The sequence below is a fragment of the Nilaparvata lugens genome, chromosome 5 (genome assembly GCF_014356525.2).
Source record: "Nilaparvata lugens isolate BPH chromosome 5, ASM1435652v1, whole genome shotgun sequence".
Classification (NCBI taxonomy): domain Eukaryota; kingdom Metazoa; phylum Arthropoda; class Insecta; order Hemiptera; family Delphacidae; genus Nilaparvata; species Nilaparvata lugens.
The window spans coordinates 53,265,023-53,282,747 of NC_052508.1; the positions used below are offsets into that span (position 1 = coordinate 53,265,023).

A 17,725-nucleotide genomic window follows, 5' to 3' on the forward strand; every position below is an offset into this window, starting at 1 on the left:
ACAGTTATTTGTCCTAGCTTCCTATCGTTATGTCTTTATTCCTTTTTCCCACTCATCGTTTGTAATGATTGGTATGTGTTTCCTGTAATTTTACTCAGTTTAGTTGCTCATAATAAGCTATTTTTATCCCCTTCAACATAGTTGATCGAACTCACTACCGGCGCACAAGTTGATATTGCCAGTATTCCCATATTGTAATTGATAATATTAATCTTATGAATTTGTAGCTATTTTTATGGAAAATAAATGAATTTGAATTTGTTGAAACTTAAGGAGTTGTCATACTTCTCTGAAGCGTTGCACTTGGTAGTATCGCTCAGTATCGCTTGATAGCCTTATCTCACTCAGGGCTTTGATTGTACACATGTTTGTTGATCTAGAAACGTATTTATTCAGGGCTACCTACTCAATTTGTTGTTCTCTATTTTGTTATTTTATATTAAAACGTTTTTTAAATGGTACTAATGTCTGTCGATGTTGATTTCAATAATAGTAGTACCTGCTGACAGCCTTGACAACATGTGGAGGTGCACACTAGCTGCCCCTGCTGAGGCCCCCACCAACGTCACCTTTTTAGGTTCGCCGTGGAAATGGACTATGTTCCTCTGCACAAACTTAAGGGCTGCTATCTGATCATGCATCCCCAGGTTGGCTGGCATGATGTCATCCTTAGTTGTCATGAAACCTATCAAATTCAAGATAATCAAACAGTAAAATCTGGAGTGAATTGTTACTGTTTTAGTCACTAAACTTTCTGTTCATCAGCCCTTCTGTTTCAATATACCTGGCGTCAAGGGATATAAAGAATCTTATCATATGAATGGAGATGTTTGTAGAAACTTCTCTATCCACACATTAAAATTATCCTCGTAGCCAAGAGAATAAATTAATTATCCTTGTATGCCAGACAAGTGATGATTCAAATGATGACTATAATGAGGTACCATACTAACCTAATAAGATAGCAGTCAGCATGGGTGAATGGGTATTGTTTAATTTATTCACAAGGCATGCTAACAGTAGTTTGAAGTGAATCTGGATGTGGTGACTTATCTGATTATTCCAACTCTATATGATCGTTCACTTCTTTGGAGATCTCTTTTATCGTACATGATTATTCATCCATCACCAATCTTTCAAAGTTTCCATTCTTACAGACTTTGAACAAATTGCTCTTACATTTAATATGTATGCCTGCATGTCGATAAGGATCTTGCAGAGGCGAGTAGGAAGTTTATTAAAAAAGTTGATATCTCAGCTCGTAAAGGACCATCTGAAATAATAATTAGTTTCCTATCTTGCCTCAATCGAGAACCTAGAAAACTGTAGCCTCATTATAGCTCTGAAAATCTTATTCATTTTAGTTGAAGCCTTATCGAATATTTCCAGAAATAAATATTATTTATTATTTTTTCCAGTATAAGTATTTCCAGAATATCTCTAGTGTATCTGAGGAGCCTAATCGAGTATTCCCAGCAAACTGTATACCGTGTAACACTAGAGGAAAAGCCTTACCAAAAGGTCCCAGGCGATAGCGGACAAATACGAAAATGGTGTAGCCACAGCAGAGGTTGTGTGCCAAGCGCTGACGACTCAGAGGAATGTCGTACATGAACGTTCCTGTGTTCAACGTGACGACAACGTTCGCATCTCTGGAATCCTGATAGTCTGCGTACCCACGATACTGATACTCTAGCTCAATATCCTATAACATATGAATTTCAATAAATAAATGAATAAATAAGCTTAATTGATATTCTTTACAGAACAAAAGCCTCTCATACAAGGTTAATAATAGTTGGGAAAATTATAATTTGTATTTAAATACAGCTTGTTATAACTTGTCGATTATCTTCTTCCATCTTCTTCTATCTCTGGCTATGGTGAGCCACACACGTCTCCAATCTGTCACTGTGCCATCTCGTCCCTCCATCAACAAGCTGAGTCTGAGAAGCTACCCTTCCTCTGGTAGGCCTACAGTCACGCGGTATCCACTCAGCAGATCTTCACCCACCGCTCTGCTCACATTCTTGACACGTGAACAAGGTGTTCCGTTCTACCTTACCAACAGCAACAACACTGATGTACATTATTTTAATGGAAAGCAATCCTGTATTCTGTATTTCAATTTGTGAACAAAAATAGCATGGTTATTTATTTGTTTTCTGAATTACAACTGACATCTTCTCAATTAGAAATCATCTCTAATTGAATTGAAATGATTCTTTCAAAAATCCAATTCACTACTCTAAATTACAAGAGTGATAACTTCTCAAATAGGTACAATCAACTGTTCTCATTCAGCCTATATCATATTTTGATATTTTCTCAAAAACAAATACTTGTTCCCAATTACAATATTATCGATACTTCGTCAAATACAATAATTGAAAAACGTGTAGATCTGAAAGAGAGATATATACTCAAGGAATTTCATAATTTATCGGTTTTGTTGTGGTGAGAAATACTGTCACCTGCTAGGCACATTTTCTCTTATAATATTGGCACTACTCCTTAAGCCTACCATACACGTTTCGATCTGTCTTAAGGCCCGGACTGTTCAGTCGCCGATCGAAACGTGTATGGTGTCGCCTCAAGACGAAAAGTGGTCTCAAGGCCGGATTTCGGCCGCACTGGAATCCAGAGAGGCCTGGCCTCAAGACGGATTAATTTTAATTGCTCTTGAGACGGAACTGAACGTAAATGGGGAAACCTGGTTTCGTCTTAAGGCCAGAACACCCGCTCTTCTCCCTCCGCCATATTTTCTATCCTCGGTCAACACGTTTTGCACGTGTTATGGATAGCAAAATTATTCTAAGAAACGATTTGTTGAAAAATCAATTTTTGATTTGCATCATAACATAAGTAGTTTCTAAGTATTTTTTTTCTTTTCAAACGTTAGTTTTAGTATATTTTTTTGTTTTCACTGTATACTGTACTTATTGTTGTGTTAAGGAAACATATTTGGGTCATTACCTGTTGTTTCCGATGTGATATTGTGAATGAATAAATAAATAAATAAAAAATCGATTCCTTGAGAAAGTCGATATCCATTTTTCATCCCTAGTTGTGTCTCAGTGTGAGTAGGAGGAAGTTAATAGTCACAATAAAAACCCGTTTTTTACAGGTAAAGCATACTGCACTGATCATCCCACAGTTTTGCTTCAGAGTGAGTTGAATTGTGGAGGAATCAACAATCCCCCAAGCAGTGGGGTCGGTGTGTGTGTGCGTGTGTAGTAGTGGAGTGTAGAGTTTGGTGGTGTTTTTGGAGTGTGGCATCACATTCGGCTGAATAAATTATCTGCTGAGGCTGGTATGATAATATAATATAATTATCATATCCCTATTTTCATATTATAATATTCCTATTGTAATAGTTGTAGTTGATCACATGAAATGAGATAAAAATTAGATTTCGTATTTTCCTCTCTGTTCAAATACGGTAATAATGATATGATCAATTATGACAATAGAAATATTACTGTGTGATACCTGTCTAATGAGATAGAGGAATAGTAGTGATTTGAAAAACTCAATATTGATTCTTTTATGAAAGATCAGGTGTTATGGTCTGTGTAAAATAAGTTGAGACATCCGAAAAAATTACAAGGTTGCCAATTGGTGTAAATTTGCAAATTTCCAATTCAACGTCGTAATTGGATGTAGAATATCAACCCCGATATCCTGGTAGTGCTAGAAAAGTTTCAGGGTTGAAGGATTAAAAGGAAATTTAATTTTTATGATGAAATCGAGAACATCGCGAAGATTTGTTTTTCTTTCATTTCTCTCAGAATCATGGGGCGCCGTAATGCATAATAATTTTATATCAAATTAACGGAGAGAATGTCTCCTTTCTATTGGTGTATGGATGATTTTTATCCGACCCATAATAATTTTTCAATTAATGATTATAGTGTTTGTCAATGTCGATACATTTCGAGCAGAAATGAGAAAACATTAAATTTTCGTCATGCTGGAAACTTTTTTGTTTCGAAAGATAAGTGGGTGGTGAAAGCGAGAAAGTTTCACAGAATTAATTTGAAATTAATTTTTCAATTTTCAAAAGTTGTCAGAAGGTCGTATTTTGGTCTCCAAGGAATTTTAAAGTTAAGAGAGCGTCTGCATGGTATGTTGTGTACCAAATTGTTTAAAAAATTGTACCATATGTTTCAAAAATCTGTCTGTATGATAACATATATGATAAAATATTCAAGATCATAATCATCATAATTATTTTATCTAGCAATATTTTTATAACATCATAGACTTAATTTGAAAACGTTAGACTTAATAAACAATACAATAATTCAGTGTGAATTGTTGCTACCGCGTGACTGGATACGCAGCGGCCGCAAGGCCGACCGGTACGTGAAGGGAAGTTTCCCTTGAAAATCTTTTTAAGAGCCCAATACTTCCGTCAACCCTTTTTCATTCTGATCCATCTCTTTTGCTCCACGGTTTTCAAATGAAAGCAGCTGATCTAGGTAATAAATGTATTCCTCCACATAGTCTATCTCTCCACGAGCTTCTTCAATTTTATCTACACTTGCATTTGTTATCAGTCTTGTCTTGCTTGCATTTAGACTGATACCTATGCTTCTTCTATGGCTTCTATAAGCTAATCGAGCAATGATCTTCATGTAATCAAAAGAACGTGATACAAGCATCACATCATCAGCAAACTGTAGATTTGACAGTTGATTTATTTATATACCTCTATGATCCCATTTTATTCGTCGAAATGCATTTCATCAGAAGAACGTGATACAAGCATGAATAGCATGGAATAGCATGGACACACCTCCACTAAATTTCGGAAAAATTTAGCTTCTACGCCCCAATACAAAACAATTACATCAGTAGTCGATTTAAATACTCCTGTAATTTTTGGGACTCCCCCACCAAGATTTTTTTTTGAGCTATTCAAACCCCCCCCCCCTAACAGTTTCAAGGAAGCAGTTCGCGTTCAAACCACCCTCCCCAGTGAGTATCCTTGATTAGCCTCGTGAAACTATTTATTCATTAATAATTGCATTCTATCCATTCGCAGAGTGTAATAAAAAAGAAACGTTTTATAGAAGCAAATGAGTTACGAAGTTTTATCGTTCATACATTCAGTTTATACACTCTTTGATAGGAGTAGAACATTGAAGTAACAGAACCGGAATTTGAATGTTACTCATCACAACGTTTATCCGAGCCTCATGGAGGTGTTACAGCCGAGACAAGAAATTCAAGATGTTTCATCTGAAAATAGCGTCCTAGCTTCAAGTTATTTTTCAAAGTTGTAATGTTGTTTCTACTGAATCTATGAATCCATGAATCTATGAATCTGTAAATCTATGAATCTATGGATCCATGAATCTATGAATCTATGGATCTACGAATCTTTAAATCTATTCAACTACTGTAATGTTAATAAGTTACATTGAAATTCAATCCATTCATTTGAATTAGGTACGCACCGCGTTCCGAATGATGTCAAGGTAGAGACAGTCCTCTGATCCGATGATCTTCTTGCCAACCCTCCAGTTGAGGTACTGGATGCAGCGCTTTTGTGTGGATGCCTTCCAGATGGGAGCGGTGCAATCTCGAATCTCAGGGTCCCAGTTTTTGGGTGGTTGTGGAAGCTGGAACCATACACGAACAAAACACTAAATCCAAAAGTTTGGAATCATAATAACTTATTCGAGAGAGTTGAACTACTATTGGTACATCACCAGAACTCTGGTCAATTAGAATATTCAGGGTGGTGAATTAGTATTGTTATTGCAATAGAAAATCCATTTCGATCTTGATCTGCGTAAACTTAGCATTTCTCTCCATTCTAAACTTTCATTCACTAGATGACAGAGAACACAATACAATATAGTAGATTTGGAATCCCCACACAAAAAACAAAAATCCCTCTAATCCATCAAAAATCCATCAAATTTCTCACTATACAATTGCTACTGTACCATACAATATGATAGATTTCTCTACTAGAGCTACAATAAAATGATAATAAGCAAAAGCTCAAGAAAAGTGTACAAACAAATCTGGTGTGGCGCACTCACACAACTTTCCTTGCCGTTATGAAAATTTATCACCTGCCGCTAGTGTTCCCGTGCATCTCAAGTCTACTATTCAAAGATCCAAGATAGCTGGTGACAGGACAATAACGCTGGAGACACACGTAGTCTGCTATCTCTTCATATTGAATGATTTAATAGAATCAACAGTTGCTAACAGTTTGCAATTGAAATAATAACATTTTCTCGAATTTCGAAGCTTATTTGAAATTTTAGGTGGAAATGTAACATCACATTAATTGTAGAGATTTTCATGCTCAATCTTTCCACTTGGAATGTTTTGTTTAAATTTCATCTGAAGCCTGGTAATTGGGAATCTAAAATCAAACTTTGCATTGATGGGGGGGGGGGAGCTCCTGGCATTTTTACAGATATGAGACTTGTGGCAGTTGATAGAGATTATCAATGACTATATTAGGTATAAAATTGATCGAAATCGTGGAAAACCCTGTTTTTGAAAACATTTTCGTCATTTTATCCGCTATCTTAAATTGCATAAGATAGAAATTGTTCGTGTCAGATACTTATATTGTAAGGACCTTAAGTTCCAAATTTCGAGTCACTCCGTTAATTGTGAGATGAGATATCATGTACACAGATGCACATACACTCATACACACACACACACACACACACACACACACACACACACACACACACACACACACACACACACACACACACACACACACACACAGAATGAGAGAATGAGGACCAATTCATCTCTTCATAGATATCTCATAAAGAGAGAAATATAAAAATCTGGTGTGGCGCACTAACACAACTTTCTTTGCCGTTATGAAAATCTATCACCTGACACTGGTGTTTACACACATCTCAAGTCTACTATTCAAAGATCCAAGCCAGCTGGTGACAGGACAATAACGCTGGAAACACACGAAGTCTGCTATCTCTTCATAGTGAATGATTCAATAGAATATCTAAAGCCTGATAATTGGGAATCTAGAATCAAACTTCGCATAGATGGGGCGGAGCTCCTGGAATTTTTACAGATATGAGACTTGTAGCAGTTAGTAATCATTGAGCTTATCAATAACTATTTTAGGTATGAATTTTATCAATATCGTTGGAGCCGCTTTTGAGAAAATCGCGAGAGACCCTGTTTTTGACAACATTTTCGCCATTTTAGCCGCCATCTTGAATTGCATTTGATCGGAATTGTTCGTGTCGGATCCTTATATTTTAAGGACCTCAAGTTCCAAATGTCAAGTCATTCGGTTAACTGGGATCAGCTCTATTAACTGCCACAAGTCTCATATCTGTAAAAATTCCAGGAGCTCCGCCCCATCTATGCAAAGTTTGATTTTAGATTCCCAATTATCAGGCTTTAGATATTCTATTGAATCATTCACTATAAGGAGATGGCAGACTTCGTGTGTCTCCAGCGTTATTGTCCTGTCACCAGCTGGCTTTGATCTTTGAATAGTAGACTTGAGATGTGCGTAAACACTAGTGTCATGTGATAAATATTCATAACGGCAAGGAAAGTTGTGTGAGTGCGCCACACCAGATTTTTATATTTCTCTCTTTATGAGATATCTATGAAGATATGAATTAGACCTCATTCTCTTCGAAAGTTACTTCGACAAAGAAGGAATAATATTCATCTTCGTCGTCCGTCGGTTGGATTTGACAGAAATTATAATTGATTTTTAATTGAATAATAAAAATCTTGAGTTTTTTGGACATACCGTATGAATTACAAGGTTCACAGAGTCAACTAATTGATAATAATTGACCCAAGTGAAACACTGAAAAGATGAATAGAGTGGTATAAAAATAAAAGCTTTCCGTCTGACCTCGCGAATAGGATTTTCTGCTATCTCATAAAAAATAATTTCTCAACACATATAAATAATATATTCCAGAAATCATGATTCATGAAACAAAATCCGAGCTGAAAGGGGGTCATAGCAGCCCCTCAAGTTTCAGGAATATTATAATTTGCTCTCGAACATAGAGAGTTGAATCGAATTCATTTTCTTCCAAGTTGACTGAGAAATGGAATTTTAGATATGGCAAGGTTTCTAGGAGTTATGGTTTCAATTGAAATTTCAGTTAACTAAAATAGTTACGGAATATTGACGTGTCTGGGATACATTGTATGGGATAAAAGATTCAGAAGATTATCTTGTTTTCAAGTCTTCAATACCTGTGAATCATTGCTTGAAAGATTCCCCCAGATGAAGTATTCTACCAGACTAGAAATAACGTATAGTACCTTATAATCAGACTAAGAATATTGTCCAAAAAATAAATTCTTGCTTTACAATAATATTTGTACTAAAATTGATTATTTGTACTGATTATTGATTACTGAACTATTGAACTTATTTTGTTAAATTCAAATTGAAATGAAAAATTTTATAAACTCTCAGGGAGGTCATGGCCCCTGTGTATGTAATATGCAGAAATCTATTCATATAATGAGAACACAAAGATATAGTCAACTATTACAAAAATATTATTGAAACATATTATTTGTGTTTTCCTAGGAATAGAATTCGATGATACTTGACTATGATACATCCTTGTGTTTTCACTAGAGATGAAGATTGTTCACTGTTTTTATGTATATTTTTAACGCAAAATGTCTAGAAAATAAATTATATCTTCTTCTATAATTTATTACAGAAATATTCTTATCACATAGATTACCTCAAAACGAAGCTCTCCGACCGGTACTTTAGCATAGGGGATATTAGTGAATGACTGATGTGTGTGCTGGAAGGAGTCATTGTAGACGAAGCCCCTCACCCTGCCAAACTCGATTGTTATGACCTCTTCCAGGGGAGGGATGTCGTCAGGGTCTTCGGTGGCCAGCCACTCTTCCTCGGTCTTCACGTCTCCCTCCTGGCACTCAGATGGCCTCCATTTTGAAAACATCAACGCCAAAGCCAACAGAAATTTGCATTTCATCGCGATATCTGAGATACAGTTTCATTTGAATACAATGTTCGGTGGAAAAATAACAAACAAAGTTGAGCGGAAGATTGAGAAATTGAGTTTTTTAGAAAAAAGACTCTATTGATTAATAATGAGACGTCCTGAGAAAAAATAAAGAAGCAGACACATTAAAATTAGCAACAAATACGGTATAAATTATGATGAGAATCATTCATTCATGTATGTATTCATGTACCGGTATTAAGAAAAGGAATTCCTCCATACTCAGATATCACTATATATATCATCTACTCTAAATATAGGATTAATCAGACTGTAGAGTGTTATTCATAATCAATCAGCTGACATGTGTAATATTCATTGCAAGTATTACATAGATGTCTGAAGCCGCCGGTGAACAGGTGACACCAGATACTTGTGGATGAGAAAAATGTTTGAGGTCCACTGTTCACAGAACTACTAGAAATAAGACGTCTTGATAAAGAAATCCTGGATTGAAAAAAAAATATTTATTCACTATGAATAATCTAGCAATTTAGAAAGTAGGGGAGTTTTGGTATGAGTCTTCCCAGTCAGCACCGACCAGTGAGTATAGAATGTATAGAATGAGTATAGAATGTATAGAATTACATTATAGAATAACATTCTATACTCACTGGTCAGAACAAAATAAAGTTTTCCTCCACCTACTGTCTTAAGTACTTCCTGAAACATAATACTAAAGTGTCACTTTTTCGCTCTCGGTAGTAAAAAACAGAAAAACTCCCTAGGGAGGAAAAGTGACTTCATTTAAATTACATGGGAAGCATCTCTATTAAAACTTACATTGTAATAGGTTAGAAGGTCTGAGCTCAGATGAGAAAGCGTAATAGAGGTGTCTGTCATTGAGTCAACTGAATTCAATATCACAACAAGAAATTTGATCAACTCATGAAATATATGTTTGTATGATATTATATTCTTAATATTAGTAGACGATAAAAATTTAAACAATTTTAAAAATATTCTATTCTATTCAAAATACTAGTCAACAAATATTTTTGATCTGCAATTCGAATCTGAAACGCGTGATCTGGAGTCAGCCATTTTTTGTAGCCACTCAGCTGATATAATTGTTACAACTTTTGCTGATAGATAGCGCAATCGGCAGTGCCAATCAGCCGACCGGTTTTTAGGTTTTAGGTTATGCTGTTAGGAAACATTGTCACCAATATGTAAGTTATTAAAATGATTTTATTTGCAGTTTTTATAAAAAAAATGTAGATGAGGAAAAATGTTGTGTACATCACGAGCGAAAAATACTTTTTCTCCCTCAGGAAAATTGTTGCCCTCGGCTTCGCCTCGGGCTTCAAACTTTTTCCCACAGGGAGAAAAAGTCGTACTTTCACTCTAGATATACAAATAACTATTTTTACATAAAAAAGGTAAAAATAAAATTGGAAACTTTTTTTATGTGAAATTCACGTAAAAATGTGAAAGTGAAAAGTCATGAAATTCATAACGTAATTTTCACATACTATTTTCAACCAATTTTTTGCATTTGCCAATATAATTTTTAAATCAATTTTTTTCTCGAAAATCACTTCCACGAACTATCACTGAACATCAGTAGAATTATTGAATTCTAAGGTGAATTCAAGGCAACTATTGTTGATGTTTTCAATTGATATTATGCTAAATGGAGCGAGGGAGCCTGGGGAAGTGTCTCCTACCCCCACTCCTGTAATCACTAAAAATGTTTCAATTTAGGCTTTCTGATTAGTAACTCATGTGCAGAATTTGATTTCAAAAACATTTTGTCTCTTGCAAAAATCGTCTTCAACGCAACGTAACGATATGATAAGACGTTTTCGGCATCCAGATGAGGATGACATGATGATTCATAAGTTTCCCAAAAAAGTCCAAAAAATTATATTATTTTGATGACTGATTCGGGTGTGGAAGTTGATTTCCAGCATGTTTTGTATTTGCAAAAATCGTTCACAATGCACCATTAACGAGACATTTTACACTAGTTAAATCCAGATAAAGACTGCTAAATTTTTAAGTATCTTTAAAAAAGTCCAATGAATTTCATTTTTGATCACTGATTTGGGTGTAGAAGTAAATTTCCAGCACTTTTTGTATTCTGCAAAATCTCGTCAGACGAGCCATTAGCGAGCTGCTGACGTTTAAAATTTCAAATAAATAGTGGGGGATGATGAATTATTCTGAAAATAATCTTCAACGTTTCTGTTCATATCATCAACCTTGTCCTAAAATTTTAAATGTTCCTATTCAAAATTGAAAAAAGTTAGCCTATATAATCTTTTCAAATTAGATGAAAATCATTTTGTGATGAAAATCATGTCATAGGCTAATTGTCTTTTATTTTATTTCATGAATAAATAAATGACAGAAGGCCACGTAAGAGATGGCAATAATATTACTCTATTTATTATAATTATCAATATGTTAGGATAAGAAATAAGAGAACAAAATTAATGGTTAGACCTAGTGACTATAGTTTTAATAGAAATAAAAAAAATATTTATTATAATTATGTTATTTTTAAAATGTAAATTTATAGATTCTGAGTCGAATAACCATAATTTAAGCAGTTTGAAAGTCAGAACAGGCAATAGTCTAATGCGTGCACGAATGATGATGGTGATAATAATAAATGATGGAGCATGAAATATTGTCATCCCACTGGTATATGTGATCATGTGGTATGTGTGAGTGATGATTGATGGCATTCAAAGATTTTATGCACATTAACTAATTAAGAATACTACAAACTTCTGGAGGAATGCGGAATGGACCCATCTGCTGGCTGTCCCAACACAAAGGACTTTTTTGTACAACAATAAGTCGCTTCTTTTGATAGTTTTTCGGTTTATCTTTTGATAGTTTGACACCTTGTGAGACCGGACTCCTCTGTTATTGTGACAGCCTGTAGTTTGTGGAGTTCTTTGCCTGCTGAGCTAAGGTTATGAGAGACATCGTCGGTTCAGCGCGGCTGTCTTGCGGTGGATCAGTGGTGGTGGACTCAGCTGGAATGTTACCTGAATCTTGCTGAAAGTGTGTGTGTGTGTAAGTCCTTTCTTCCTTCCTTCATTTATTAATTTCTTTCTTCTTTCCTACTTCTATCGAAATGGCCTGTGGATTTTGAACTGAGACTTTTTCTACCGTTTCCATCTTTTTCTTATTGAATGCTTTCCACTGACTTGAATTCGAAAGGAATTTGAATTTTTTTCTTCCATTGAAAGTTTTTTATTATTTTGTTAAAATTAGTTTGTTTTCTTAATCTTTGTTGTAAAGTGTTTTAGATTTACTTAGAATTGTATTGGGAGGTTAAGTGTAAGAGAGGGCCGGCTGCGCCCTAACTTCGTCCTCTTAGGTTTTAAATAAAGGCAGCTAATCAATCAATCAATTATCATCGAATTTTTTCGGGAAAATGAAAGTATACGGCGTTTCAATAGGCCCTATACTCAACAATGCACTTCTTATGAGATGGTTTTGCTGTAAACAAAACTATAGAAATCTTATAGAATTTTGTTCTATATATGGAACAAACATATTGAAGCATCCAATCACATTATATGTATTGAAATGATGATACGGTAACAATATTAAAATAGTCAAGAATATAACAGTATTAAGACAGCAGATTTTGGTATTGGTAAGAAACTCCTATACATATTACATTACCATAGACCAAAGAAACGCTTCGCCACGTACCTACACAGTATATACAGTACCTCCTCTACGATATATTCAGATTTGAGATCTATGAACAATAAATTCAAGAACACACTTTTTTGGATACTGTTCAGTGTGAAACTATCCAATTTGATTGAAAACAGTAAAGCACGCTCGAGGAGTATCTTAGCACAGTTTTTCAATTAAATTTGATTGGGATTGGGATTTTTTCTATTGCTTTCCGTTATGTTGGTAGATTTTCACACATTATTACGTTTTGTAATAATCAATTCTAGCGTGGATTATTGTTGATTGGTATTTCAAAATTAGAAATTATGTTTACGTGTACATGAACTTATGAGGACTGTAAGCCTAGTCAGGCCTACCTAGGCCTCTAGGTATCTTGTAGTTTCGAAACTTTAAATTTTTTATTCACTTTGAAATTGAACACTGTTGATTTTTAAAACCATTATTACAATCCTTGGCAAAGCATTCTTTTTGTAGCCTACTTTTGAATATAGGAAATCTTACAAAACTCCTTGACAATATTAGCATCTTTTATTTGAACTGAAGACTTGTCTATTATTTTTATCCTCCCGTCCTCTCATTTTTAATTTAGTATGATATATGATAATATTATTATTAAGAATGCTTTTCTTAATATTATTTACTAGAATCAAATTATTAACAGGGAATTCCATTGAAGTTCCTATTTGTCTATGATAAGTAATTCAGTAATAGTATGACAGTACTCTATGAGACTGCATCTCAATTACCTCTTTAGGGTGACAACATAATAAGGAGTAAGTTGCGGAACGAGTAAAAAGTAGCGGTAAAAATCTATGCCAACTCTAAAGAATTGTGCAATAGTAACAACATTTTGAATCATATTTTCATAGATATATTGATATAGATATAGTGAAGATATAGAAGGTCGTTAGCGAGTTGTAATCTGCATATCGACCTGACCATTCGGTTTGTACCCTTACCCAGAGGTGCAAAGGGGGTTTGGTCGCAGACTGCGTCCACTCTTGAGGGGTGAATTTAAAATTACATTTTTCTGTTTGGTTGGGAAGAAGCTGACTTTTTTGAACTGCTCAATGGAACTGCCCATTCTGGAACCCTTACCTATTGAAATTCATTGAATGGAATCATACAACAAATTGGTGTCTGTTGAATGGCGTGAGCATCAGCCAATGAGAGCTCGCTGTGGAAGTGGACTTGTAGTAAATACCTAAAGTATACTAGCATGTGATTTATCGATGCTGTGTGACGTAGTATATCTGTAAATAGACGTTCAATATGCTATCCACCAATTAGAAAGTTTGATGGAATTAAGGAATAGCACAAAATAACACAGAGACAGATCATGATTGCATTAAAATTTAATTATACACCGATCAATAATTACATTCAATTATCACATTTAAATAATGAATTATACAGCATTATCAACTCACAATAATAATATTTCGTTCATCTTTAAATCAATAGAAAAACTGAAATAAGTTTCAACTATATTATTTATTTGAATATTTTAGGTAACTTCTTCCACGAGAAACTAGCGATTTTGTGGTCATTTGTTAAGTGGTCACTGAATCAGAAATGTATTATTTTTTTTGTGATAAAATTTCAAAAACAAGTTGTAGCTTATAACTATTATGCTATCCTTGTCTCCTGTCAATTCAGTGATCACTAACGTAATATAAAGTCACTTCTAAGAAGTCTTTGATTTATTGAGCTCTATTTTATATTTATTAGTAATATATTATGACAAGATGAATGAGATCAAAAAAAAATTGAAGAGGAGAAACTATTCCAACATTTTCGAGTATTTTTGAATTGGCACCATTATGTTTACGCTATTATATTTATTTAGTTCCGATCATATCAATAAAATGAACGTAATAATAAAGTGAAAGATGCAATACATGTTATATAATATACAAAATCAATCAATTTGTCCATTTATTGGAAGCAGGAGTTTATATTTGAGAAATATATAATTATGTATATAGGCCTAAATGAATATTTGAAAGTAGGCCTATATTAATTACTTGAAAAAAGCTCTAGAATTTTTCCAAATTGCATTTGATTTGAAGAGATCCCAATGTTCCTTACAAACTGGGAATGCTATAATGGATCACACATTTATAATTTTTGGTGCTATTTGGAAAAATTTAGGATGTTTTCCAATTCAAAGTTGACCTATCGTTTTCAGCTGGAAGTTGACAATAAAAATTTTCAAAATGTATAAACAAAAATTTGAAAAGAATCAATCAATAAGTCACTGACTAGAACAACAGCTCTTATTTTCAAATCAGTATCAATAATTATTATCAAAGTAGAATGTAGCATCACATAATAAGTAATAACACAAATAATAAGTGAATTATAATTATATAGCATTATATGAGTAAATATATGAATTACTTTTATATTATTTGAGACACCAAGCTATAACAATAATATTAATCTACATTGTGAAAAAATATAGCAACAGTCAATCAAGCAATTTTAATAAGCTTCGAATGCAAACACTGAATCATTTACAATTTTTTTTTATCTATATTCTCAATTGAGTACACATTTGTTCGGTATTGTATATTAGAAAATTTATATTCGTTTGAAAAATGTTTTTTGATACCACAATAGAAATGAATTAACGTAATTATTAAGATATCCATAATCAACATCAACTAGGCCACGGTAACATTGGTAATAATGGATGATCTTATAGGTACTAGTTTGTTTACCGTACTCCTGTTATAATTCAGCTCAAAGACGGTAGTTATTGATAGAGAGAAGAGATAAACAAAAAAAAACTATCAATTAATTTAGAAATAATCACATAGTAATTAGTGGGAGAAAGTGATATTGAGGGAGAAAGAGAAAGAGGAAAAGAGTGAGAGATAGAGAGAGTGAAAGAGTAAAGTGAGGTGTAAAAGACAGTAATCAAGAGGCCATAAGATACCTTTTTTAGAACTTTTTCATTAAACACTACTAGTTTCAGCTTCGAAATCATTTTCAAGTGTACTTTTCTCAATGAAAAATGCCTATAATCAACAGAAAAAACTTCATAAGAACCTCAGTATTTTCAAAATATTCATGTGAAATTTAATGAAAAATTAAATTTTAAAGCAATCAGTGATGTAGTAGTTTTTAGTGTGATGCATCACACAAACCAAGAAAATCTATGATGACGACGGTTTTATTTAATAAAACAAGTCTAGTACTCTTCTATCCAACTTTTATGAACACTTTATTCGTTTGCTGAGAACAAATCACGTTTCGACTTTATGTTCATTTTTGTGAGTCTGAGCAACTCTAGAATAGGCCTGTACTGTACATAAATTATGGTTTCAGTAATACCTTTCTATCTCTATCGATTAAACATAAAATCTCCATAGCTATAAAACTTATATTAGTTGATAAGGTAGATGTAACACATAATAGTAAATTATAACTCTGAGATTGAATTCAAACTGATAGTGTATTTGAGTGTAACTATATTTATCGCGTTGATGTAGTGACATCACTAGACTCAGTCTAATGAAGCTGTGAGAAAAAATGTACAAAAATACTCAAATTCATAAAGTTTACCCAACAAATGTGTCTCAATTGGTTCCATGGTGAATTTGCATTTTCGCTTGAATGTCCAGAGAACCTTCTTAGTTGAATCATTATATCAGTTTTCACACATCAAGCAAAGCACAACAAGATTTTTTTAACGTTTTCATTAGAATATAATGCAGAAGTCCCTAGAATAATATTGAGAGAGTAGTTAGATCGAAATACTGTACAGCTACGTTGTATGATTTGGGGGCTTTCTCAATTTCAAAAAAGAGAACAACTGTTAGCTATTGGACACGTTGAAGAACAATTCATCAGTTTTTATAATACAAATGAATTTGTTGGGCTAGGACTAGTGACTTCTGCACTGATAGTTGATTATTGATTATTGTAATCAATACCGTATTGAGTTACATTCATCTTATCTAGTAAAAACTGACCGCACATGTAACATGCAACAGATAATCTAAAAATAACGCTCATATAATCATGTATAGTTCACATTGTATTCTACTCTCAATAAGTCCACTATTTAAGCTAAAACTTTCATATTTACACGAATCAATTTACATATTTTACATACATAATATATAATATCCTTACAACTAGATCTTGCAATATAATCTTACTGTATAACAACAATATATAATTATTAAATTCCACATCGAATAATAAGTCTTATAGCTCTGTTTTGACAGCCCAGTCCATGCTGGTAAAATGGAGGGTTGAAATTTTTACAGTGACAAATATTATTTTTAGACTAATAGATTTTTGGGAGATTTAAATAATTCTAATAGATGAAAGATAGTCATGAGTGTTGGGTTGCAAGTGGATAAAAATTTAGTTTCGGATTTTTCAGTACCGTATATTAATAATGGATTACATAGTGGCTTGAAACGCGTTCAAATCTACTTTAAGTTTTCTAGAGTTATGATAATTTGGCACATAATCTACTAGTTTCGATAAAAAGTCTTTAGATTTTCAATGTTTCTGTGAAAAGTTTCACATTAATTGATATTAATTAGAATTGATGACGATAGTGATCACCTCTAACCGGCGATTATAATTAATTGACTTAATTTATAGTGGTCCAACACGTTTTAACTAAATAATAAAAAATAGTAGTTTTTGTTACGAAAATATTTTCTGTGTAATATCATCAATATAATGCTACTAGGTTGAAGTAGTGTCCTGTTTGATCTATTTTTATTGTGTATACATGGTATATACTAGTGACCTATTCACCAGTCTCTAAACTGGAATTTCGTAGATCAATTTTCAGAACATTTTCATTTTGGTTCCGGGTTTAAAACTACTAGAAAAAGAGATTGAAGATGATTTCCGCGTTTAAATGCAAGGTAGTCTTGGAAGGTTAAAACATGTTCACATAACTGGGAATGAAAATAATTATCATTCATAAGATATTAAGTATCAAATTTCTACTCTGCCAGGTTAACTCTACTGAG

At 33.5% G+C, this 17,725-nt stretch overlaps 1 protein-coding gene across 7 annotated transcripts in view; it reads right to left on the reverse strand.

Moving 5' to 3' along the window:
• Positions 1-12,907, reverse strand: part of LOC111045596 (venom carboxylesterase-6) — a 42,557-nt gene extending 29,650 nt beyond the window's left edge. Inside the window, exons 1-5 of one of the 7 annotated variants that reach the window (XM_022331037.2) lie at positions 12,726-12,907; positions 8,754-9,022; positions 5,466-5,630; positions 1,516-1,705; positions 500-685 (exon numbers count right to left, since the gene is read on the reverse strand). In XM_022331037.2, coding sequence (XP_022186729.2) covers positions 500-685; positions 1,516-1,705; positions 5,466-5,630; positions 8,754-9,014 — 802 coding nt within the window. In that variant the 5' untranslated portion in view covers positions 9,015-9,022; positions 12,726-12,907. Of the gene's footprint in view, positions 1-499; positions 686-1,515; positions 1,706-5,465; positions 5,631-8,753; positions 9,143-10,519; positions 10,629-12,695 lie in introns of those variants that run through there. The other 6 variants (XM_022331038.2, XM_039428723.1, XM_039428721.1 and 3 more) reach the window with 6 other exon arrangements.
• Positions 12,908-17,725: the final 4,818 nt, after the last annotated feature.